Source organism: Mauremys mutica, chromosome 8 (assembly GCF_020497125.1).
Source record: "Mauremys mutica isolate MM-2020 ecotype Southern chromosome 8, ASM2049712v1, whole genome shotgun sequence".
Taxonomy (NCBI): domain Eukaryota; kingdom Metazoa; phylum Chordata; order Testudines; family Geoemydidae; genus Mauremys; species Mauremys mutica.
In genome coordinates, this window is record NC_059079.1 from 58196061 (window position 1) to 58223273 (window position 27213).

The following is a 27213-nucleotide window of genomic DNA, read 5'->3' on the forward strand; positions in this document are numbered from 1 at the left end:
TTTGAATTTAGCATAGATTTTACTGTTAGATCATTTAATTAGAAACTACAAATATTACAACTAGTCAAAAAAAAGATTTTTTTCTGTGAAAAAAGTTTATCCTTTTTGGTGAATGATTTTGAAAGTTGTTCAACCAGCTCTATTAACTAAGGGGGAATTATACTAAAGTAACACTAAAGGAGAACTGCTAAGAATAATGAGTAGGAGGGGAAGTGAGTTTGATATAGTGGTGGTTAACAACGTGACCATCAGCATACAAAATGTGGATTACCACTGGAGAGAGATCAGCAAATCCAAGAATCATCAAGAAAGAGGGACCCACAGACTCTGGGCTAGAAACAGAGAAACCCAGAAACTGTCTTAACAGAATTTAAATATCCAAAACAGTCATTTTCACTGTTATCTCATGTTGTCTCATGTTAGAGTATGTACATTGACTACATAAATGTAAATGTACTAAAAAGTTAAAATAAAAAAGTAGAATAGCTAAATTGTGATTTGCCCTGGAAATCCAATCTCTTAAAACAAATAAAAACTACACCAAGAACTCAGTCTCCTGATTAACACTGCTCAAAAAAATTATAGAAGTGAGTCAACGTACAAATACGTGTGTACAGAAAAAGGGGACAATTCATTTATTTTCTGTTACATAAATTGTTGCTTACTCACAAGGAACATTTGACTGGAGGAAGAACCCTCACATGATGATCAGTCTGAAGTGAGGAAAGGATGTTTGAGCAGGGGTCATAAAAATTGATTTAATATGGGCCTCTCTTTGGAACTGAAATGTATGATCTACACACAAGGGAAGTCATACTTAAATGACTTACAGGTTGCAACATCTTCTCATTGCAAAACTGTAAATTATGTTAGCATAGCAGAAATTAAGAACGCCTAGATACTGACTTTTAAAATAGGGTAGGGTGCTAATTAAAGGGAAAAAACCTAATCAACGAGACTAGCAAACAAACTTGCAGGATCTTCTTTGAGAGACAAAATAAATATGATAGTTCCATAAAAAGGTTTAAAGTGGGCTTATATTTTGTAAAGCACCTTTAAAGATGATATTTAAGAGTGCCATTTCTGTGTAAACAACTCTCCATCTGAAAATTAAACTTGGCTCTTTTCTTCTTGTTCAACACCTGAGCTGGTGAAAAAAATTTGGATTTCACAAAATTAGGGACTTTTTTAAAAAAAAAAAAGTAACCTGTTTCTGTTATGGGAATCTACCAAAAGTGTTTGTCGTATGCAAGACTAGTTCAGAAGCTCTCAACCTTTCCAGACTTCTGAAAGGGGTACAAAGTCTGATTTGTCTTGCGTACCCCCAAGTTTCACCTCACTTAAAAACTATTTGCTTACAAAATCAGACATAAAAATACCAAAGTGTCACAGCACACTATTATTGAAAAATTGCTTACTTTCTCATATTTACCATAAAATTATAAAATAAATCAATTGGAATATTAACACTGTACTTACATTTCAGCATATAGTATATAGAGCAGTATAAACAAGTCATTGTCTGTATGAAATTTTAGTTTGTACTGACTTCACTAGTGCTTTTTATGTAGCCTGTTGTAAAACTAGGCAAATATCTAGATGAGTTGATGTACTCCCTAGAAGACCTCTGCATATCCCCAGGGGTATATGTACCCCAGGTTGAGAACCACTGCTCTAGCTAGTCCAAATGTGTTGGCTCTGCAACATTAACAAGGCTTCTCAAAAAGCAGTAAATATTTTTTAACCACTCAAGTCAGCAATTATGAATGAGTTCATAAAAGGAACAGATCAGCTGAGTAAAGAGGTGGCCTTTTTATATAGTTCTATTACAGACTAGAACCACACTAAAATCTTCTGGAGTTGCCTGAAGTTACATACTATAATATTAAGACTGGAACATTTTTAATCATGATGCAAAGACCAGAAGCCACTGCATGTGGTTGTCATTAAGTAGTAAGAATTCAGCAAGATGTTACTATTGGCCAAATAATTGCTCAATATATGAATGACAGGACAAGATGTCCCCAGCTGCAGAAAAACAGAGAAAGAAGCATGTCAGAGACAAGCCTCTGAGGGTTTAGATGACCTAATATGGGAGAAACCCTCACACTATACAAGGAAATCAAATAAAAGAACCGCACACAGGTAAAATGGATTTCTCCAACAAAGTGTCTGCAGTCAGGTTGCCACTCCTGGAATGCCACTTCTCTGAATAGGGCCTTCCATTCAGAAGTCATACAATAGACTTACAAAAGTTCAGTCTCGTGTATTGCAAACCCCCAGGCATATGTCAAGCAGCCTCCAGCCACTTCGTAATGTGAAGATGTGTGGAAACCATCTTTACACACAAAGGACAGTGAGATAGCCCTCTAAGTGCACAATTCAAGCAGGTGTTTTATAGGTACATGATGCAATGCACATGGCTAGAAACATTTAGTGTTTCAACTGGAAAATATAATTCAAGAATAGCCCATGGGCTTTGACATATACTTTGCACTTGTAAGACACCTTTCAGATCCTGGGTGAAAGCACTTAACAAAATATTACACCTCACTACTGAGGCAGACAGACAAATTATCCTTATTTTACAAAGGGGGAAAACAGCTAGAGGTTAAATGATTTGTCTAAGGTCACACACCAAGTCAGTAGCAGAAGTCAGATGAGATCTTAGTCCCAATTCTCAGTCTTTTAGACCAACTACTAAATAGAACACTACCTGCCTGAAGTAAAACTAACCTATAATTACTTCAGTGCAAGGCTACCATACTATTCAATTTAACAAGTTCTCCATTTACAATACACAACATACGTTAATAACTACTAATACTGTTTACTGAATTAAGCTAATTTTTACAGGGAGCCAATGCAGGCATGTTATGACTTCACAGTAACTAAATAACTCAGCTGATCTACTTAAAAGTACATGCAGGCCACAGAGGGCACAGTTCATTGAGCTGTTGTCCAAAAAGGAATTAGATTAAAACTTCAGACACTGCAGACAACACTCATGTGATCATTTCACTGGCAAGCTAAAAAGTGCCAGCATTATCTAGATTAAGGAGAAGCTTACCACTGTAGGTGTCTTTTTCTGTCTTCTTCAGGCTTCCTTCACTAAATATCATTGATTTTGCCATAACAAGAGAAGCAGAGAAAGACAGATCCTAGAATAACTAGTGTTCTTAGTTTGGATCCTACCTGATCCCTGTGAGAAAGAGCAACTCTGCATTTGATTTCCACAGAGAATACAACATTGGTTGGTCTTGCTGAAGCAAACTCCCGGAATATGGATCAACAAAAAAAAAAAAAAAAGGATTCCAAGCAAGGTAGACTGATTTAAATTAGATTAATTATTTAAGTCAGCAAGCCTTATTTAAAATATCAATTGTAATTTTCATTTATAAAAAGGCATTCATCACAAATGCAGTCTAGCTAGAGCAGAAATAAAGAGATTAGTAAAGCCACCCAAGAGTTAAGAATCAACTCCAGGCCACTTGTAGTTTTCCACTCTTCCTTTCTCCTAGATAATCTGGTGGTTGTTGTTGGTTTGTTTGTTTTAAATAAAGTTTATAACTCTTCCTTCTAACTTCACTTTTTGTTCCACCCCTTTTCTGTTTGAGAAAGCGAAACTGAAATATTGCCTATTCTGAAGCCTATAAGATCAATGATTTTCTCTGGTAATAAATTCCAAAGTCCCATCTCCTCTTGCAGAGAAAGCCCAACTCCCACTCAAAGATTTCACTACAAGGATGACAGCTCCAAAGCACCTGAGGAACATGTATACTTGCAAGATATAGTTGTCAAGGAAAAAGGCACTCGCTGACTTGCCGACAAACAGCTGCAGAGGGAATTAAAAATGAGAACATTAGCTTTTAACTTAATTTTATAAGAAGCCACAATAATGTGACTAGCAGTACTAGTTCTTTGTGGCCGGTGTTGCCAAAACAGGCTGGCTACTTCATTCTGGCTAAAACAACACTCATGCCTTGATAAAGCAAGTTGCAGTAATCCAGCCTAGAAACCATGACGGAGTGGATGACTGTGGCCAAATCATCCAATAGCATGAGGTATAGTCTTCTAACTAGACCAGGGGTCTCAAACTCAAATGACCCCGAGGGCCGCATGAGGACTAGTGCATTGGCCCGAGGGCCGCATCACTGACACGCCCCCTTGCTGCCCCTGGCCCCACCGCCAATCCACCCCTTCCATGAGGCCCCGCCCCTGCCCTGTCTCTTCTCCACCTCCTCCCCTAAGCGCGCGGCTCCCCGCTCCTCCCCCCTCCCTCCTGGAAAGTGCTAAGCGCCACCAACAGCTGTTTGGTGGCTTGGCGGTGGGGCACTTAGGCGGCGGGTCCCGGAACAGAAGGGGCCCCCCACCGCCGAAGACCGGGCTGCGCTTCGGCGGCGGCAGGTCCCTCTTTTCCCCACCCTGGCCGGTCCCGCTTCCCACCCCGGCCCCGGCCGGTCCCGCTTCCCTCCCCCACCCCCCCGGCCCGGCCCCGGCGGGTCTCGCTTCCCTTCCCCCCCCCCCGGCCGGGTCTCGCTTCCCTCCCCCACCCCCCGGCCCGGCCGGGCCCCGGCCGGTCTCGCGTCCCTCCCCCCCCCCCCGGCCCGGCCGGGCCCCGGCGGCTCCCGCTTCCCTCCCCCACCCCCCGGCCCGGCCCCGGCGGCTCCCGCTTCCCTCCCCCCCCCCCCGGCCCCGGCCCCGGCGGCTCCCGCTTCCCTCCCCCACCCCCCGGCCCCGGCCCCGGCGGCTCCCGCTTCCCTCCCCCACCCCCCGGCCCCGGCCCCGGCGGCTCCCGCTTCCCTCCCCCACCCCCCGGCCCCGGCCCCGGCGGCTCCCGCTTCCCTCCCCCACCCCCGGCCCGGCCCCGGCGGCTCCCGCTTCCCTGCACCACCCCCCGGCCCGGCCCCGGCGGCTCCCGCTTCCCACCCAGGCCCCGGCCCGGCCCCGGCGGCTCCCGCTTCCCACCCAGGCCCCGGCCCGGCCCCGGCGGCTCCCGCTTCCCACCCAGGCCCCGGCCCGGCCCCGGCGGCTCCCGCTTCCCACCCAGGCCCCGGCCCGGCCCCGGCGGCTCCCGCTTCCCCCCCCCTTACCCGAGCGCGTCTCCGGCGAGGCCTGAGCTTCGTCCCGCTCAGAGCCGCGTGGTGAGGGGGCGGGGCTGGGAGCTCCACGCCGAGCGCCGCGCTCCCCCCCGCGCTCCCAGCCCCGCCCCCTCCCCACGCGGTTCGGAGCAGGGCGGGGCTCAGGCGCTCGGACGGAGACGCGCTCGGGTAAGGGGGGTAAGGGGGGGGGGGAAGGCTCCAGGAGAGGGGCGGAGGCGGGAGCCTCCGCTTTTCTCTTGGGGGCCCCTGCGGAGCCCGGGGCAAATTGCCCCCTTTGCCCCCCCCTCTGGGCGGCCCTGGGGAGCTCCGCGGGCCACAGGGAAGAGCTCCGCGGGCCGCATGTTTGAGACCCCTGAACTAGACTCTGGTGGAAGGCTGCATCTTTCACAGCAACAGCTATTTGAACACTCCAGCAGCAGCAAGGAGTTGAAGAGGACCTCAAAGCTGCAGACTACTGATGATGATTATCTGAGGACAGATTCCCTCCAACAGAGTGGGACAGCCACCCTATTAGTGGTTCCATTGGTGCTTTCATTGTTTGGTCTTCCAATAATGAATCCTATTCCTTGCTATTTGTGCTTCACTTTTCCATTTTGCCCTTTGAAAACTTCTGAATTCCATAGGTTCGCTCCAACCCTCAAAACTCAGACAATAAACTGCTTTAGCTAACTCAGATATTGGGCTATTCCTACCATCCTGCAGAGGTAGAAGAAATCTTCAAACTCCACCATCAACCAGCCTCTCCTACAGGATGGAATTAGGGGAAGGTGACAGGGGAGTTCACACTGACTTCTGGGTAATTAATCTTATTTTGCCAGCTTGTGAATTCTTTTCCCTACTCCCCCACACATCAAGTAAGCTCCAGTGAAGTGCCACCACTTGCACCAAAAATGAAGTGCAAACTCTCCAGAAGCCCCTTCATCAAGCCAATGAGAAAGTGTGAAAGGTATGGGAGACGCTCATGATATTTTATGAACATGATGTGTCCAGCTATTTGTTATTGCATCATTTGCTATAGGACTAGCAGGATTAATTCCACCAGGAGTTACTTGACACCGTGTCCACAGGAAAGGTGACCGCAGCACAGCCAGGAGTTCCTTAGCAGACACCCAAGACTATTAACTATGATATGCTGCATCCTCGCCTCTGGTAGGCTGCACAAACCAGTCTGACCAGGTTAAGAGATACAGGGAAACAAAGAACATTTGGGACTGATAAAAGGTCTGCCCCCTAAAGATGGCATGAAAGCAGACTGAACTGCAGTCCCCAAAAGTGTGGGTGTCTGGCTAAGCCTCCCTAATCTTTACGTAAGACAAACATGCATGTAGATTGCTTAATAACATGCATGTGTTAATAACCCTTTGCTCTTGTTCTGCTTTGTTCCTGGTACGAAATTGAAAAATATGTTGTTTTGAAAGGATGGTTTTGTGTCACCATATCCACATACTGGTCACAGCTCCTGAAAGGAAGGCTCCAGCCCAGTCAGCCCTGCTGAAGAATCACAGTCAGTACCCCAGGATTCAGTCTGAAAGTGGGAGAATTGTGGGATTCCTCCTTAAAAAAGGTGAAGGTACGAGGCCTGTCACCGAGAGGAGATGACCCCAGCCAGGCTACAGTGGGTTGCAGGTACAGATAGCCCTGAACCATTACTGAAATAACTCACCATTGCTTGAGTTTTGGAATGGATTCTCTGCCTCAGATCTCTTCTGCATTTCATTCTTCTCAGGGGTCCCGTGTCCCGTAGAACTCGGCTGGCGGTGTCTTATGGAAGTATAATCTTCACCTACCATTGTAGTCTACCATAGAAGAGGGGAAAGAATTAGTTAACAAAAGGCCTCAGACGTGATGCATTTATTCAGCTATTACATATGCTAGATTTTTCCTGCCTTTGACTGCTCACTGGAGGTGGGGAGAAAAAAAAAAAAAAGAAAAAGCAGATAAATGGGACTGGCAGTCTAACAAAGCTAACCCCCTCTCCCATCCCAACTATCTACATAGTAAAACCTGTACTAAGAACCATACCTTCTCCTCCCTTCTCTCCACACTAGACAGTAAGTAGGACAGTAAAAGTTAATTCCCCCACATTCCCAAACCACCTCCAATACACAAACCCTTCATTTTAAGCAACTAGGAATCCTCAGGGCTCCCAACACAGTGTTGGGATAGTCACTTCACAAGTGAAGCCTTTAAAATGCTTCATTTTTCACATGATTTTTGCTGGTAATTTATATAGCAAAACCTGTCTCTCAACACTGGTTTGGGGGTTTTGAGATTCCTCTCCTCCCCTCCCTGCTTTTTCAAATTTCACTTTGGCATCACGGAAGAGAATAGTAGCCTGAGAATACCAGACAATCCCCTTCCTGTAAAAAAAGCCCAAGTCCTCAGTAAACCTTGTGCCTTATTTAGGCAAATGAATGATTGTGCTGCAAACCACAGTGAAACAGGAAGAGAGAGAACCGTGTTTGTTTAAACCACGCCAAACCCAACAGCAGGGGGCCATTGCTGAAGGCTGAATTATTACTAACACAGACTCCTGCACCACCACCTCCAGATTCAAAACGTAGACCTGTTTTTTAAAGGGAGGGAGGGGTGTTATTTCCCACAGTCACCAAGAGAAAAATGGCATCTTGCCCTACTCTTGACTAACAAAATGGAAATCTATGAAGCTCCCTAAAGTTGCCCCTGCCCCAGACTGGGCTTCCAAAATACCAACCACACACACTTTTCTTTCATAAGACTAGCTCCTTACATTTATCTAAGTGCTTCTCATCCAGAAGCATCCGAAACATCTCTGTAGTCCATGAGAGTATACTCTGTGTGCATATTTATAAACACACATACTACACCCACTATTGAAAGGCAATATCCATTTAAGAAAATGTACCAACACTACAACCAAGGTTGACACTCCTGCAAGAAACAGGATCTCTCTCAATCACATGTGGTCAGGCCTTCAGCTTCACTTCTCATTAAAGATACAGCAGCACCAGTTACTGTTCTTGATTCTGTAAACTTTATATCTAGCAGCAGTTTCCATTCCTCCCCACACCACATTGGGCACTGCTTCTGTATAGACAAAGGGAAGAATGCCACCTACTGAACAACCAGCATCACTTCCTGAAGCACCTACATGTTCCTTGGAAGCCCCATAGCAATTACTACTAACCAGGCCTAGTCCTGTTTATCTTATGAGATGACACCCCAGACTGCAAGCTATAAAATAATCAAGGACTATAAAAAAAAATTTGAGAAAACCTTCCCAGTTAACCACACACAATAGCAGGTAGTTTGTGTGAACAATCATTGATATGACAGGTATTACTGCTTTAATACAGATTTACATAACCCAGGAAATGACCTTAGAGGAAGAATTACTATATTTTCTCACCAAGTACCAGATGTAATGCACTGGACAGACAACTGGTTGAAAAGGACATAGTCCACAGGGGCAGGCTTTGTACACCACTGTTGCTGCTATCACCCCACAGCAAAGCCAGTTTGTGTTTACTTCACATATTCCCCAATGTACTGAAGGCATTTCCCCCCTGAAAAATCAAAGTTCTAGGGGGGTCTCAGAGGTCCGGTGTCACATGGAATATCCGAGGTGGGCCCAAAGCTCGATACCTTTCTCAGTAGCACTTTCAACCCCACAGAGGCGGTAAGAACTGCACATTCTTCTCTGGTAAACCCACCCCCAGATCCCTTTTCAAAGGGCCTTTGGGATAGTGAGGGGAAGGGGAATAGAAGTTAAATAGGAAGGTGTGGGTCACCAAAAGTAAATTTAAGAATATAACTAGAGTAAAATAGTCAGTATTGTAGGTACAGTATGTTTAACTGACATACACTAGACTTGTTTTAAAGACAAATATAGCTCTTGCCTAAGATAGATTTGATGATATGAATGACATTTATCATGCAAAATTAAATAAAAGATTTTTGCACAGGGAGAATGGGATAATACTTGTGGGGAGTCTGTCTTAATCTGCACCCTCAGTATTAGAAGGCACACTATTTGGCAACTGTCAATGTGTCAGTATAACAAAAAAAGAAAACATTCTCTCTCTTCTCTAATCTGCTTTAGAGCCGAGCCAATCACAAAACAAGGCTAAGATAAATCAGAGGTTTTCAGATGCACTGCAGCAGACAGGGCTAACTGTTTTCTGAGTTTCACCTTGACACACATGAAAGTCTGAAAGAATACAAAGAACAACCTATAATACGGACACAAGAATCACCTCACCTTTTCTGGTAGAGAGGATTTAATGTTACACCTACCTCACTTAATGGCAAGTGACTTTCTGCACCCACAACTATTAATCCAGACCTTGACATTAAAAACCAACATAACTAAAGAGCAGCAGCAGGCGGCTAAACCCCCTCACACTTGTATTTTTTTGTTATTTTCCATCCCCTTCTTTGCCATAACCAGTGGAAGCCTATTCCAATGTTTATCCTTATAATTGGAAAGTTTTCCTAACAGCTAAACTACCGGTACCTCTCCATTGATGCAGATTAAGCCCATTACTTCTCACTTTACCTTCGGCAGACATAGAGAACTGATCACTGTCCTCTTTAAAGCAGCCTTTAATATTAAAAAAAACGTTACCAGGGTCCCAAGTCTAAACATCTCCAGTCTTTTAACCTTTCCACATAGATCAGGGCAGCTGAATCTTCTGTCATCGGTGCCAGTCTCCTCTAGACAGCCAGGGGGCCTCCCCGCCAAATCCTAGCCAGACCTGGGGCTCCGAGGATCGTCCCCCTCCCAGCCTGGCGGTCCCCATAGCAAGGCTGCCACACCAGCGAGGGACCGCGACCCCCAGCAGCAGCAGCCAACAATTAAAGCCTCTGAACTAAGACGCTCGCGGCGCCGTGGCAGAGATGAATGCGCAGCGCGGGGCGGTCCGCACGCAGCCCCTGCAGGGCAGACCCCCCGAGCCCGGCCCGTCCGGCGGAGAGCCCCCGGCGAGGTCAGCGCGCGCAGCAGCAGTCCGGCAGCGGGAGAACCAGCGCGCAGACCCCACGAGCGCCCGACCCAGGTGGCGGGGTACGTCACCTTGTCCTCAGGGAGTGTGTCCGCGCGACTCCCCTACGCCTCAGCGCCACTGCCGGTTGGGTGAATGAGAGCGAGAAAGGGACGCTCCAGCCTTCCCCACTCCTCCGCTACGTCACCGCGCAAAGGAAAGGAGTGGCGAGCGTCGCCTCTCATTGGCTGCCTGTCCTAGAACCAGGCCCCACCCCCTTGATACCGGCTAGCGCCGGCGGCGCAGAGAGGAGGAGCGGGGGCAAAGGAGCAGCGTGCGTGTTGGGGGCGGGGCAGAGGGGGCGGGGGGAAGGTGGGCAGGGAGCACGTGAGAGGCACGTGTGCGCGCGCTCTGACTGGGCCCCCCCTAGCTCCAGCCCTTGTTCCCGCAGTTCTGCCGTCTGTCTGCCCCCCCCAGCCTGGGCCCCTCCGACGCCAGCGTGGCCTGCGGCGGCTCTTAGCGTGGGCGGTGGGACCCTCCCGCCAGAGGGCAGCAGGAGGAGCTGCTCGCCCCTCTGTAGCGGGACCCGGGGTCTCTCCGTGCGGCACTGGAAGGTGCGCAGATGCTGCGGTGGGCAGCGGCAGACCCTCAGATCATACTGGAGCCTAGTCTTGGTGAAGCTGCATTTTCAGGAGGGGGGGACTGCAGAAAATAAGACTGGCCATACTGAGTCAGACCAGGGGGTCCATCAAGCCCAGTGTCTTGTCCTCTGACAGTGGCCAATGCCAGATGCCTTAAAAGGAATGAACAGACAGGTAATCATCAAGTGCTCTGTGCCCTGTCACCCATTCCCAGCTTCTGGCAAACAGAGGCTAGGAACACCATTCCTGTCCATCCTGGCTTATAGCCATTGATGGACCTATCTTCCATGAATCTAGCTAGCTCCCTTTTGAACCCCATTATAGTAATGGCCTTCACAACACCCTCCGGCAAGGAGTTCCAGAGGTTGACAGTGCATTGTGTGAAAAAATACTTTCTTGTGTTTGTTTTAAACCTGCTACCTATTAATTTCAATTGGTGGTCCCTTGTTCTTGTATTATGAGGAGTAAATAACGCTTCCTTATTTACTTTCTCTTATACCACTCTTGATTTTATAGACCTCAATCATATCCCTCCTTAATCGCGTCTTTTCCAAGCTGAAAAGTCCCAGTCCTATTAATCTCTCCTCATATGGAAGCCATTCTATACTCCTAATCATTTTTGTTGCCCTTTTCTGAACCTTTTCCAATTCCAATACACCTTTTTTGAGAGATGGTTGACCACATCTGCATGCAGTATTCAAGGTGTGGGCGTACCATGGATTTATATAGAAGCAATATGATATTTTCTGCCATATTATTATTATTATATTTTTACACTTCATTTGCCAGAGTATATGCTCTTTTCTATTTTCCTCATTAGAATTTATCTTCCAGTTTTTAAAGGATGCCTTTTTGCCTCTGCTTCTTTTACTTTGTTGTTTAACCACGGTGCCTCTTGGTTCTCTGACTATGTTTTTTAAATTGGGCTATACATTTAAGTTGAGCCTCTATTATGGTGTCTGTAAAAAGTTTCCACACAGCTTGCAGGGATTTTACTTTTGGTACTGTACCTTTTAATTTCTGTTTCACTAACCTCATTTTTGTGTAGTTCTCCTTTTTGAAATTAAATGCTACAGTGTTGTGCCGCTGTGGAGTTTTCCCCGCCACAGGGATGTTAAATTTATATTATGGTCACTATTATCAAGCGGTCCAGCTATATTCACCTCTTGCACCTGATTCTGTGCTCCACTTAGGACTAAATCAAGAATTGCCTCTCATGGGTTCCAGGACTAGCTGCTCCAAGAAGCAGTCATTTAAGGTGTCAAGAAACTATCTCAGCATCCCGTTCTAAGGTGATATGTACCCAGTCAATATGGGGATAGTTGAAATCTCCCATTATTATTATTGAGTTTTTTATTTTAATAGGCTCTGTAATCTCCCTGAGCATTTCAGAGTCACTAACACCATCCTGGTCAGGTGGTCTGTAATATAGCCCTACTGCTATATTCTTATTTTTCAAGCATGGAATTACTATCCATAGAGATTCTATAGTACAATTTAGTTCATTTAAGATTTTTACTTCATTTGATGCTATGCTTTCTTTAACGTATAGTGCCACTCCCGCACCAGCACAACCTGTTCTGTCCTTCCGATATATTTTGTACCCTGGTATTACTGTGTCCCATTGATTATCCTAATTCCACCAGGTTTCTGTGATGACTATTATATCAATATCCTCATTTAATACTAGACACTCTAGTTCACCCATCTTACTATTTAGACTTCTAGCATTGGTATATAAGCATTTTAAAAACTTGTCATTTTTTGGCTGTCCCCTATTGCATGATGTAATTGAATGGGACTTTTTTTCATTTGACTGTTTCTCATCAGATCCTCCCTGTATTTTATCATTTTCCATCCTCTCTTTATTAGGACATAGGGAATCTCCATTTATAGATCCTCCCCTAAGGGATGTCCGAACCACATGCTCCTCTGCACCTGTCGGCTTTCCCTCAGCCCTTATTTTAAAAACTGTTCTATGACATGGCACATTAAACACCAATATTTTGCCAAATACCCTCTCCCCGCAACCCCCCCATAGCTGAACATAAAGATGATGGCCTGTACGTACTGAGGGGGTACAATACTGCTATAGGGTTATAGGTGATGTGTGCATTTTCAACCGTTCTGGATAGATTAGATGGCATCTCGCAAACTGAGTGCTCAAATGGCACTTACATCATAATCCCTCTCATCACACACACACACATACATACACACACACTTCGTAATCTGGTCCCAGGAAAGCACCACTCCTTTTAGCACAGCTTAAAAAACCAAGGTTGGCAGGAGTCCCAGGCCCAGGGGAGCCTGCCTGCAGTTTACATTGTCCTAAAGGAAAATGATTGCATAGCAAGTACCTCACCCGATGCTTGGGTTTAATACAAAGGCTTTCCACAGCTATATCCATTTCAAGCAGATTTACAAAACCTCAGCTAGGCATTTCAAAAGGAGGCAGAGTTCCTGTCAACTTCTCAGACTTTCCACCCTTAGAGACAGCTTTTCATACCAACTACTTACTATGTTGTAGGTGTTCTGATACCGTGTATTTCATCAAGAAAATATTTCTAATTAATTAGCAAAAATGTTAATAATTAACTGACCAGTAATGTAGATTAAATGAGAAATGGTCCTGGAGAAGTCCAATTCCAATCGTTGTCCAGAATTCTAATACTTGGTGGATTTAAATTTGTGATCTTGGTTCATATATGCATATCTGTTTAAAACAGACTGATGCAAACAATATGAAATAATCTGATTCACTGGAAAATTCCAGCCACAAATGATCTTTAGTAACCTTTACTTGTCTGTGTGTCAGTGGTTATACTTTCACAGTGAAAAGGGGGAAGGGAAGGAATGTCCATACAAGGAGAACTAATCTCTCTCTTTCATCCATGAAGTGTTACTTATCTCCTTCCTATTTCAAGTATAATGGTTTCAAATTCACAGTCTAAGTTAACCAAGCAGTCATGTGTTCTTCACTTGTGCTTTATCAATGCAGTCATGAGAAACACTTTTAATAATCTGTACAACTCCACTGAGCTGGATTGTTCAAACTTTGCTTAAGTAGCCTCTGGGACTCTGAGTACAGCCCTGAGTGAAAATAACTTATACTGATTCAGGTTACAATATATAAAGGGTTACAATGTTAACCCACTACCCATCTTTGCCCCATCTACATTAGGGAAATTTTGTAATTTCCACCATTGTTAGCGCCCACTCAGTCTCACAGATGTTAGCAACCAGGTTTCTGTCGCAACAGATTTTAACACCTTCCCACTAGTTAGACATACTGAGGCTTCCACTGTTGCTAACACTGGTGGAGATTAACCAGTGGGAAAATTTCTCTATGGTCAACAAAGCGTCTACATGAAATTAATAAATTGTCAGGAAAACCATGCTGGGGGATGATGTACCTTTAACGGGAAGATGGAGCTAACCCACTCACTCCCCACTTAGGAACTTTTCTTGTTATGCCCAGTGCAGGTGCAACCTATTAGGCGACCTAGGCGGTCGCCTAGGGCACTAGGATTTGGGGGGCGGCATTTTCTTCGGCAGCGACTGCGGCGGCCGGATCTTCAGCCGCCCCGGTCACTGCCGGCATTTAGGCAGAGGGGGCTGGGGAAGGGGGGCGTGGGGAGGGCTGCCTGCAGCAAGTAAGGGGGGGTGGCACGCAGGGGAACTCCCCACCCCAGCTCATCCCTGCTCTGTCTCCTTCCCGAGCACGCCGTGGCTGCTTCACTTCTCCCGCCTCCCAGGCTTGCGGCGCCTAAGCTGATTGGCGCCGCAAACGTGGGAGGCGGGAGAAGTGAAGCAGTTCACCCCTGCTCCGCCTCCTCCCCAAGCATGCGGTCGCTGCTTCACTTCTCCCGCCTCCCAGGCTTGCAGCACCAATCAGCGACCGCATGCTTGGGGAGGAGGCGGAGCAGGGGTGAACTGCTTCACTTCTCCCGCCTCCCACGTTTGCGGCGCCAATCAGCTTAGGCGCCGCAAGCCTGGGAGGCGGGAGAAGTGAAGCAGCCGCGGCATGCTCGGGGAGGAGGCGGAGCAGGGGTGAGCTGGGGCGGGCAGCTGCCGCACGGCTCCCCAGGCCAGGGGGGGAGCTGCCATGGCGGGGGGAGAGCTGCCGCAAGGGGGGTTCCTCAGGGTGATGGGGGGGTAGGGAGCTGTCACAGGGGGGGTGTCTCAGGGTGGGGGGGACAGGGAGCCGCCGCAGGGCTCAGGGACGGGGGAGGGCACAAGGTGGAAGTTTTGCCTAGGGCACGAAACATCTTTGTACCAGCCCTGGCTATGCCCATAATTGGAGACAAAAGACAGACACAGTCATATCTTTATTAGAACATCTTGAAAATATTCTTAAAGGTCACAGAGGGAAACAGGAGAGACATACAAACATTTTGAAAAATCAAAAGGTAGGATTTTCCATTGTTCATGGTGTATATTTCTCCATGGAAATCTGGGATACAGGACTCTGCAGAATAGGACAACTGCATAAGAGTATTTTACTGCTGTCAAAAGTGGGGCAGTATGTCAGTAGTCCAACCATCATATTAAATATATTGGTCAGAGGGAATCAGACTTTTCCTCTCTTCCTTCTAGGATTTTGTTAATTAAGGTCTGTAAAGTGTTTTGAGATGATTGGTGGAAGCCACCTTAAAGGTATCTTGTTTTACCAAGCATAAAGTTTGTGCCTAAATTAGAGCATTTAATTTAACCTAAAAATAACACTTAATGCTCAGTTTTCAGAATGGACAAAAAAACTCACTGTCCACCTCTTTTCTCTTTCCTTCCTTATTTCTAAATAGTTAAAAAATATACCAAACAAACCCGCAAACATCAAGAACATGGACATAAGAGTTTTTCCCTTTTGCTTTTATCCCTGTTTCTAAGTATAGCATGAAGGAGGTTTATATTCATTTCCCTGCCTCATCACATGACAATCTCCATCTGAATCTGTGAAATAAAAAGCATTTCTAAGCAATCATACAAGCAGAAGGATTGGATCTTCTCAGACTCCTGAAATTTAAGCTAGTGAGTGATAGTTCCCTCTCCCCCACTGGTGGAAGAACTTTAAGGTTCCACAAGGACTCCTTGTTGTTGTTTTTTTAAAAAAACAAGTGCATCCAAGCAGCACTCTGTGCCCATGCTTCAGTACATTCCTAGCAGATGGCAATAGAAGCAAATGAATGTTCTCTAGTAGGGTTGCTTATCAGTCCTCCCTTCAATCCCTTTTACATTTTTCCTTCATCAGTACATCAAATGAAGTAGAAAATTAGAAAATTCCCCCTTACCTACCTTCCCCATCTTTTTAAAGAGAAGTGGGTGTGACATTGCACTCCATATATTTTATGAAAATATGTTTATAAGTGTGAATATGATGTAACTGGAATATGCTTCCTGCAAAAGGTCTCTTGCCAGGTATCATTACAAAGCTTATAATCTACTGAGTGTGTTCATCCTATTTGTATGCATGTATCATTCTTGTATCTAAAACTAGAAATATGAAGTATTACTCTGAGGTCCTATTGTAATTATGCAAAGTGTGGGCCATTAATGGTGGCTTAGGATCTTGATGGCTCCCATTAACTAGAACAATTGGTTGTAAATGACACTGTTTACTTGTAAGCCTTCCTGTGTTCCTGTGAGTCAGGCTGGAAGTAATGGAGGCTTGGGGGGTCTCACAGGGCGTGTGACCATGTCACCTGGTCCTGGAATCCATGTTAAACCTGGTGCATTTCCATTTAGAAGGAGGAGTGGGAACCCAGAGAGACAAAAGATTCCTGCCTTGTGCTAAAGCTATAAATGGCGTGGAATAGAATAAAGGGGGCTACAGTCATAAGAAAACCCCTAGTTACCACCTGAGCTGGAATTAACAAGAACTGTACAAGGGAAAAGGATTGGGCCCAGAGTGGGAAGGAGTCTAGTCTGTGAAAGAAGCTTATTGGAACATCTCTGAGGGTGAGATATTATCTATAATCAGTTTCTTAATGTATTAGGTTAGACTTACATGTTTTGTTTTATTGTGCTTGGTAACTTACTTTGTTCTGTCTGTTATTGAAACCACTTAAATCCTACCTTTATACTTATTAAAATCACTTTTGTTTATTAACAACCCCAGAGTAAGTGATTAATATCTAGGGGAGCAAACAGCTGTGCATATCTCTCTATCAGTGTTATAGAGGGCAGACAATTTATAAGTTTACCCTGTATAAGCTTTATACAGAGTAAAACAGATTTATTTGGGTTTGGATCCCATTGGGAACTGAGTGTCTGGATGCTGGAGTTAAGTGACTTGCTGAGCAGTTTTTTGTGAAAGTCTGCAGCTTTGGGGGCGTGGACCAGACCAAGGTCTGTGTTGCAGCAGACTAGCGTGTCTGGATCAACAAGACAGGGTTCTGGAGTCCTAAGCTGGCATTGGAAAAAAGGCTCATAGGTAATTTCAGAGCATCAGGTGACAGTCCCAAGGGGATCTCTGTGACCGAACCCATCACAGTGGGAATGTCATGCCCTCCTCCACACGAGCTGTTTCCCCAATTTATGCACTTTTCTTCTTTGATCCAAGTTGTTACATTGCTTCATCAATTGCCTAATTTCCTCTGTTTCTCACAGAATATTTTGCAATCTTGACTCATTAATTCTTATTTCCTAATTACTATAGTTTCTCAGTGATCCTGTCTGTAACACTACATCATCATTACCATTATTTCCCATAGGACAGTGTTACTTTACACTTGTTATCTGTTTTGATGTTGCATTTGTAACAAACAAACAAACAAAAATTTGAAGACTTTTTAAAAGGGCACCAAGATTAGCCATGTAATGGAAAGCTGGTTACAACCCTAGCTACAAAGAGGCTGCCATCTTTGTATAATGAGGAAAGTGGTTTGAATGGAAAGCTGAAGCTAAACCTCAATGAAGGCAATTGCAGGCTGAAAAAAAAAGCCTAGTAAAGAAGTGACAGCACAAGGATGCGCATCATCTCAACCTAACCCCGAGATCCTAAAACTGTATTTTGTAGTGAAGAACTAAGGCTAGTTCCAGCAAGTACCATATCATTTAGAATTATTGACTTGTCTTCATAAATCTTATTTATTTTTTAACCCTTTGGTTCCAGGTTTCACTGTTCCTCCTATAGTAGTGCCAAGATTCTGCATGTGAGACCAGCATTATCTCTGCTCCTCTGTACTGTGAGGTTAGGTCTAGAGTTCCCAAAATAATTGACAACAGATTCAGATCAGGAAATTCCTTTTTAAGAACAGACAGAAGCAGCAGGAGGAATTAAACTCAGGATTCCAAAAATAATCTAAAGTAGCAACTCCACTGGTTTTGCTAGCAGAGGGGACAATTATACACATACAAGCCCTCAACTGTCCACAGAGGGCAGCAGTATCCTGAAAACAAACACCACATCACACATTGCATTTAAACTCAATTCACCTCACCAAGAAGAGTGGAGTGCTACTACCTGCCAACTGGCTGCTGGCCTCCACACACAGCTATTTAACAAAAGCAGTTTTACTGGGAAAAAACCAAAGAGTTGAGTTACTGAATATTACCAAATAGGAGACATCTGAGCCAACAGTCACTGCCATGACCCCGCTAGTAATCCATGAAAAGGAAATTTGCATTGTTTTCCAATGGGCGAATAATCCCTTCCTTTTCTGTACAATTTTCAGAGTAATAGGATCAACTCCACCAGTCTGGCTGATGAACTGGACTTTTAAACAAGGAAGACTATTATTATTATTTTGCCCTATAGTCTACACACAGCAAGATGGCCCTCCTGTGAGTCTGACCATACATCAGACCGTGAAAGCTACTGCATCTAAAATCCAGGCACAGGGCAGAATTGCTGGTTGACTGTGCCAAGTTCAGCTCAGTTTTCTGAAACTATTCTTCACCCTCTGCATACGACATGCATTCTCTCTCTCTCAGGCCTGGTCTACACTAGGCGTTTAAACCGGTTTTAGGAGCGTAAAACCAATTTAACGCCACACCCATCCACACTAAGAGGCCCTTTATATCGGTATAAAGGGCTCTTTAAACTGGTTTCTGTACTCCTCCCTAACGAGAGGAGTAGCGCTAATATCGGTATTACCATATCGGATTAGGGTTAGTGTGGCCGCAGATCGACGGTATTGGCCTCCGGGCGATATCCCACAGTGCACCACTGACCGCTCTGGACAGCAATCTGAACTTGGATGCAGTGGCCAGGTAGACAGGAAAAGCCCCGCGAACTTTTGAATATTTCCTGTTTGCCAAGCGTGGAGCTCCGATCAGCACGTGTGGCAATGCAGTTAAAAATCAAAATAAAGAAAGAGCTCCCGCATGGACGATGCAGACGTGATCGCTGTAAGGGCAGGCAAATCTGTTCTATCAGCGCTCCGTTACATAAGACGAAATTCAAAATCATTTTAAAAAAATCTCCAGACAGATGCCATAGCAGGGACTCAGCGCACTGCTGCGTGACAAGCGTAACGGAAAGCCAAAGAATCAAATGGACGCTCATGGACTGGAGGACTCAAGCTATCCCACAGTTCCTGCAGTCTCTGAAAAGCATTTGCATTCTTGGCTGAGTTCCAAATGCTTCTAGGGTCAAAAACAGTGTCCACGGTGGGTCAGGGCATAGCTAGGCAATTTACGCACCCCCCCACCCACCCCCAGAAGTGAAAGGGAAAACAATCCTCTCTTGACTCTTTTACATGTCACCCTATCTTTACTGAATGCTGCAGATAGACGCGATGGTGCAGCACTCAACACCAACATCCTTGCTCCCCCCATGCCATGGATGGCTGATGGTACAATAAGACTGATACCCATCGTCATCATCAGCCTATTGGCACATGGGGCAGTGCAAAAGGACTGGTAACCATGCCGACTAGCATCAGTTAGGTCGATCAAGGGTGCCTGCCCCTAATTTTTCCTGGTAGATGGTGCAATATGGCTGGTAACCGTGTTCATCATAGCAACAGGGGGCTGAGCTCCATCAGCCCCCACCCTTCATGTGTAAAGAAAAGATTCAGTTGCCCCTGGACTAGCAGTGGGATGCTGGGCTCCTCTCCTACACACTGCTTAATGTCCTGTCTGGACTATCATAGCAGCTGGAGGCTGCCTTCCATTCATTTCTCACTAACAAGTCACTGTGTCATCACACAAGTGGGGGGACAATGCTATGGTAGCCCAGGAAGGCTGGGGGAAGAACAGAATGAACAGGTGGGGTTGTTGCAGGAGCACCCCCTGTGAATAGCATACAGCTCATAATTTCTGCAGGATCTGACACAGAGCAGCTGTGCTCTCTGGTTAAGATATTCAGTGGTTCTCTAGTACACTTGCCCATATTCTAGGCAGGACTGATTCTATTTTTAGATACCAAAAAGGAGGGATTGACTCAGGGAGTCATTCCCAATGGCTAAGAGCAGCCAGGGGCACTTATGACAGCAACAGATGGTGCAGTGCAAAAGGACTGGTAGCCACGATCATCTTATTACCAATTTATGGTATGGTAGATGGTGCAATATGGCTGGTAACCATCTCTGCTGTCATGCAAAAGCAAAAGCATGCTGTTGTGCAGCGCTGCTGAATCGCCTCTGTCAGCGGCATCTAGTACACATACAGTGACAGTCACAAAAGGCAAAACAGGCTCCATGATTGCCATGCTATGGCATCTGCCAGGGCAATCCAGGGAAAAAAGGCGTGAAATGCTTGTCTGCCGTTGCTTTCCCAGAGGAAGGAGTGACTGACGACATTTACCCAGAACCACCCGCGACAATGATTTTTGCCCCATCAGGCACTGGGATCTCAACCCGGAAATTCCAAGGGGTGGGGGAGGCTGCGGGAACTATGGGATAGCTACGGAATAGCTACCCACAGTGCAACGCTCCAGAAGTCGATGCTAGCCTCGGACCGTGGACGCACACCACCGATTTAATGTGTTTAGTGTGGCCGCGCGCACTCGATTTTATACAATCTGTTTTACAAAACCGGTTTATGCAAATTCGGAATAGTCCCGTAGTGTAGACGTACCCTCAGGGGCAGAAGAAGTTTCTCAAAGCTCCCAACAACATTAAACTATTATTGTCATCCTCTTTGGGACATCAGCTCAAAGCATTCTAGGATCTATAGCATAGTGTATTTTACTGCTTCCTAAATGGCATTACAGAAATTATCTCCCTCAGATAAAGCTGCTCTGAGCTTGTTCATTTAGGAATATGCCAAGTCAAGCTGTGTAAAGAATCATTTAAAAGTGGCTCCAGAGATACCAGTTCCAGAACAAGCTGGTCTTCCAGAAGCCCAAGTGAGAAAAATGACCTATTCTAGACTGTCTTCCACCTTGTATAATCATGTACAGCTGTGCAACCTGAGTGCAAAAGACTACCACACAAAACACTATAAAAGAAAGTGAGGCCCTGAGTGTCTATATACAGCTATCACTGCATACTCAATGCTAATTGTGTTAACATAAGAACAGGGGCGGCTCTACGTTTTTAGCCGCCCCAAGCAGTCATGCCCGGGAGGCGCCCCGGAGCCGCGGGAGGAGCGGGCCTCCCGCGGGCATGACTGCGGAGGGTCCGCTGGTCGCGCGGCTCGGCTGGACCTCCCGCAGCTGCGGACGGTTGGCTGATCTGGCGGCTCTGGTTGAGCTGCCGCAGGCATACCTGCGGGAGGTCCAGCCGAGCCGTGGGACCAGCGAACCGTCCGCAGTCATGCCTGCGGGAGGTCCACTGGAGCCGCGGGATGAGCGCCCCCTCCGCAGTCATGCCTGCGGCAGGTCCGGTCATCCCGGGGCTCCGGTGGACCTCCCGCAGGCATGACTGCGGCAGGTCCGCCGGCCCAGCCTGCCGCCCCCCCGGGAAAGGGCCGCCCCACGCGCGTGCTTGCCGCGCTGGGGTCTAGAGCCGGCCCTGCATAAGAACATAAGAATGGCCGTACCGGGTCAGACCAAAGGTCCATCTAGCCCAGTATCTGTCTGCCGACAGTGGCCAATGCCAGGTGCCCCAGAGGGAGTGAACCTAACAGGCAATGATCAAGTGATCTCTCTCCTGCCATCCATCTCCATCCTCTGACGAACAGAGGATTCATCCTCTGACGAACAGAGTGTTGGTACCAGCAGTTATCCATCTCCATCCTCTGACAAACAGAGTGTTGGTACCAGCAGTTATAGTGAGCTCTACTGCTGACAGTGGAATGCATACTGGAATCTTGACTTGGTGTTCCAACAACTCAATTTGTTACTGAGAGAGAGAGAGGAAATATCCAAGGGAAGGAAATATCTTCATAAGGCCATGGAGAATTGACCCTTCGTTGTAAACATAGGAAGGAAAAAGTGTTCAGTGTTAAAAGTCAGTCACTTCCCCTTTCTCATCTTATTTTAATCTCTGCACAGATAGACAATGTCTTTGGAAAGTAGTTCCCGGGAGCAGACTTTTATAACTCCATCCCCCACCAGTGCTATGGCTGTTTCTATGGTGATGCTGTTGCAAAGCCTGTTATTCTCCTTCCTGTGAGTGCCTTCACCAGATTTACTATGAAGCAAGAGAGTCTTGCATGTGAAACTTTTATTTCACTTCCTCGTTAACTTTCCCTCTTCTCTGCCTACAGCCATTTTCTCCCTGTTCCTTCCTATCCCCTCACCCTTACTTTTGAAATACCTGGCCAGAAAGGGAACCTAGAACCAATCAGGTGTATATTAAATATGTGGGTGTTTGACTTACACTGTGTTCTCTGCTCAGACCTATCTGATTCAGGCACAGTGGGGACTGCTGCAGACTGGAAAAGCCACGGAAGAGGAGATAGCACCAACTTTACTGTGACATTACACTCCATATTCTTCATAGAAATCATGTTATGATATGAATATGACATAACTAAGATCTGTTTTATGCAAGATGGGTCATGTGAGATATCATTGGAAAAGTTATGATGGACTGAATGTGATTATCCAATTTGTATACATGTATAATTTCTGTATCTAAAGTTAGGAATATTGACTATGTAACAATTACAACTGTGAATGTACTTGGGAAACACCCACCAGAAAGCAGGCCATCAGCCTTGATGGGCCATTAGGAAGAGAGCAATAGAACTTTGAAAAGGCTAATCTCCCTCCTTCCTGAGACGTTTAGTGGGATGCTGCATTGACATAGCAGGGTCAGGTGACCATGTCACCTGGTACTGGACAATGTCTTAACTTGTTGGTACTTTTCCACTGTAGGGGGATGGGGATCAAACAAAGGATTTCCGCCTTAGGTAAATCCTTTTTAAGGCGGGGGAGGAGGTTAAGCTTGACTTTCCTCCATTGTCTGCGCAGGAAGGAAGACTGCTAAAAACACCTGCAGGGAAAGGCAGTGTTGAGTCCAGGCTGAGACAGGGATCCAGTCTGTAAAGAGAAATAACTGGAACTCTAAGGCCTGGTCTACACTACAATTTTAGGTCGAATTTAGCAGCGTTACCTCAATTTAAGCCTGGACCTGTCCACACGACAAAGCCCTTTTTTTCGACTTAAAGGGGTCTTTAAATCGATTTCTTTACTCCACCTCCGATGAGGGGATTAGCGCTGAAATCGGCCTTGCCAAGTCGAATTTGGGGTAGTGTGGACGCAATTCGACAGTATTGGCCTCCGGGAGCTATCCCAGAGTGCTCCATTGTGACGGTTCTGGATAGCGCTCTCAACTCAGATGCACTGGCCAGGTAGACAGGAAAAGGCCCGTGAACTTTTGAATCTCATTTCCTGTTTGGCCAGCATGGCAAGGTGCGGGTGAGTGCAGATCTCATCAGCAGAGGTGACCATGATGGAGTCCCAGGATCACAAAAGATCTCCAGCATGGACCGAACAGGAGGTACAGGATCTGCTCGCCATATGGGGAGACGAATCCGTGCTAGCTGAACTCCGTTCCAGTAAATGAAATGCCAAAACATTAGAAAAAGTCTCAAAGGGCATGAAGGACAGAAGCCATAACAGGGACCTGCAGCAGTGCCACGTGAAAATTAAGGCACTCAGGCCAGGGGCGGCTCCAGGCCCCAGCACGCCAAGCACGTACTTGGGGCGGCAAGCCACAGGGGGCGCTCTGCCGGCGCCGCAAGGGCGGCAGGCAGGCTGCCTCCGGCGGCTTGCCTGCAGAGGGTCCGCTGGTCCGCGTCTTCGGTGGACCTCCCGCAGGCATGCCTGCGGAGGCTCCGCTGGTCCCGCGGCTTCGGAGGCAGCCTGCCTGCCATGCTTGGGGCGGCAAAATCCCTAGAGCCGCCCCTGGCTCAGGCAAAACCAGAGAGGCAAACGACCACTCCGGATCAGAGCCCCAAACATGCCGCTTCTATGATGAGTTGTATGCCATGCTAGGGAGTGTAGCCACCACTACCCCAACCCTGTGCTTTGACTCTGTCAATGGAGAATCACGCAACAGGGTAGTGGGTTTTGGGGACGAGGTAGATAGCTCACAGCAAGGAAGCGGAGAAACCAGTTTCCCCAACAGCCAAGATATGTTTTTCACCTTGGACCTGGAGCCAGTAACCCCCGAACCCGCCCAAGGCGGGCTCCCAGACCCTGAAGGCAGAGAAGGGATATCTGGTGAGTGTACCTTTGTAAATATTACACATGGTTTAAAAGCAAGCGTGTTTAATGATTAATTTGCCCTAACATTCACGGCCAGTACAACTACTGGAAAAGTCTGTTAACGTGTATGGGGATGGAGCGGAAATCCTCCAGGGACATCTCCATAAAGCTCTCCTGGACGTACTCCTCAAGCCTTTGCAAAAGGTTTCTGGGGAGGGTGGCCTTATTCCGTCCGCCATGGTAGAACACTTTACCATGCCAGGCCAGTAGCATGTAGTCGGGAATCATTGCATAACAAAGCATGGCAGCGTATGGTCCCGGTGTTTGCTGGCATTCAAACAACATCCGTTCTTTATCTCGCTGTGTTATCCTCAGGAGAGTGATATCATTCATGGTCACCTGGTTGAAATAGGGTGCTTTTATTAAGGGGACATTCAGAGGTGCCTGTTCCTGCTGGGCTGTTTGCCTGTGGCTGAACAGAAATGTTCCCCGCTGTTAGCCACGGGGTGGGTGGAGGGGTGAAGCGTGAGTGATCTCTCACACCAAACCGGCAGGCCCTCAAGAGGCAAAATGCGACCTTGTAAAAAGCACATGTGCTGTGTAATGTGAACAACAAGGTTTAATGTGAAAGAGTGTAGCCATTTTTCTCTAAAATGTGTCTTTTTAACCACTCTCCTTTTTCCTCCACCAGCATGTTTCTCCTTCGCAGAGGCTAGTGAAGATTAGAAGGTGAAAAAAATGCACTCAGGATTAAATGTTCTCTGAGCTCCTGCTGTCCTCCCACACTGACAGAGCCCAGCAGAATGCGTGGAGGCAAACAATGTCAGATTGCAGGAAAGCACAATATGAACGTGAGGAGAGGTGGCAGGCTGAAGAGAGTAAGTGGCAGGCTGAAGATGATAGGTGGCATCAGCTTGCTGACAGAAGGCAAGAGTCGATGCTCAGGCTGCTGGAAGATCAAACTCATATGCTCCAGTGTATGGTTGAGCTGCAGGAAAGGCAGCAGGAGCACAGATCGCCACTACAGCCCCTGTGTAACCAACAGTCCTCCTCCCCAAGTTCCATTGCCTCCTCATCCAGACACCCAAGAATGCGGTGGGGGGGGGCCCTCCGGCCACCTAGCCACTCCACCCCAGAGGATGGCCCAAGCAACGGAAGGCTGGCCTTCAATAAGTTTTAAAGTTTTTAAGTTTTAAAGCTTTAAAGTGCAGTGGGTCCTTGTCCTTCCCTCCTCCCCTCATCCACCACCCCACCCCACCCGGTGCTTCCCTCCTCCACCACCCCTCCCGGGCCACCTTGGCAGTTTTCCCCAATTTGTGTGATGAATTAATAAAGAATCCATGAATGTGAAGCAACAATGACTTTATTGCCTCTGCAAGCGGTGATCGAAGGAGGAAGAGCGGTTGGCTTACAGGGAAGTAGAGTGAACCAAGGGGGCGGGTTTTCATCAAGGAGAAACAAACAGAACTGTTACACTCTAGCCTGGCCAGTTATGAAACTGGTTTTCAAAACTTCTCTGATGAGCACCGCGCCCTCCTGTACTTTTCTAACTGCCCTGGTGTCTGGCTGCGCATAATCAGCGGCCAGGCGATTTGCCTCAACCTCCCAACCCGCCATAAACGTCTTCCCCCTTACTCTCACAAATATTGTGGAGCGCACAGCAAGCACTAATAATAATGGGAATATTGGTTTTGCTGAGGTCTATCTGAGTCAGTAAACTGTGCCAGCGTGCTTTTAAACATCCAAAGGCACATTCTACCACCATTCTGCACTTGCTCAGCCTATAGTTGAACAGCTCCTGACTACTGTCCAGGTTGACTGTGTATGGCTTCATGAGCCATGGCATTAAGGTGTAGGCTGGGTCCCAAAGGATAACTATAGGCATTTCAACATCCCCAACGGTTATTTTCTGGTTGTGATGGAGTAGGGGCTGTCTGTGTGGGGGTTGGGAGAGCCGTGGAGGATTTAGGTGAGAGACAGGACCTGAGCCTGTAACCTGAGCTAGGCAGGGGAAGTCAACACCTTGGCCCGGGAAACTAGACAAAGGCAGGGAACCGGCTGGAGGGAGGGGGGGTCAGTTTTCGGTTTGGGGCTTGGGGGTGAGTTCAGGGAATCCTACGCTGGGATCCAAGCCCCCTGAACCCCAGAAGGACTCGATTGAGGGGTCCTGGTTGTGCTGTATCCTGTGCTCCTGTGTCCAATAAACCTTCTGCTTTACTGGCTGGCTAAGAGTCACTGTGAGTCCCAGGAAGAGGGGTGCATGGCCGGACTCCCCCACACTCCATGACACTGGTCTGTAAAGTAAGTCCCTTCCTGCAGCTTTTGAAACAGACCAGCGTTTCTGAAGACATGAGTGTCATGTACCTTTCCCGGCCATCCCACGGTGATGTTGGTGAAATGTCCCTTGTGATCCACCAGTGCTTGCAGCACCATTGAAAAGTACCCCTTGCGGTTTATGTACTCGATGCCTTGGTGCTCCGGTGCCAAGATAGGGATATGGGTTCCGTCTGTCGCCCCACCACAGTTAGGGAATCCCATTGCAGCAAAGCCATCCACTATGACTTGCACATTTCCCAGAGCCACTACCCTTGATATCAGCAGCTCTTTGATTGCATTGGCTACTTAGATCAAAGCAGCCCCCACACGCGGGAGGCGGCAGGCAGGGGCCAGGGGATGATCCAAGCAGGGCTGGGTGAGAGGACCCGGCTCCAAACATTGGTGTAGCTGGGTCCCCAGCCCTGAATATTCCTGGAGCCCGGGCACCACAGGCTCATGTAACTCGCTGCCCCTGTCAGTGAAACCCCAGTAAATCAGGTGGCATCCTGGACAGGGGGGGAGGAGGAGGGGTCCAACCCATCACACTTTACACCAACAGCAGGACTGGGTGGAGGTTTAGAAGGTGGGAAGTTAAAGAAGTTGTAGGTATCCAGAGAGGACGCAAAGCAAAAGAAACAAAATCCAGA

At 47.0% G+C, this 27213-nt stretch overlaps 1 protein-coding gene across 3 annotated transcripts in view; it reads right to left on the bottom strand.

Annotated features, from left to right (window-relative positions):
• SOAT1 (sterol O-acyltransferase 1) overlaps positions 1–10290 on the bottom strand; it is a 45321-nt gene extending 35031 nt beyond the window's left edge. Inside the window, exons 1-2 of one of the 3 annotated variants that reach the window (XM_045026746.1) lie at positions 10156–10290; positions 6766–6898 (exon numbers count right to left, since the gene is read on the bottom strand). In XM_045026746.1, the coding sequence (XP_044882681.1) occupies positions 6766–6892 (127 nt within the window). In that variant the 5' untranslated portion in view covers positions 6893–6898; positions 10156–10290. Of the gene's footprint in view, positions 1–6765; positions 6899–9639; positions 9939–10155 lie in introns of those variants that run through there. The other 2 variants (XM_045026744.1, XM_045026745.1) reach the window with 2 other exon arrangements.
• Between the last annotated feature and the right edge of the window lie 16923 nt (positions 10291–27213).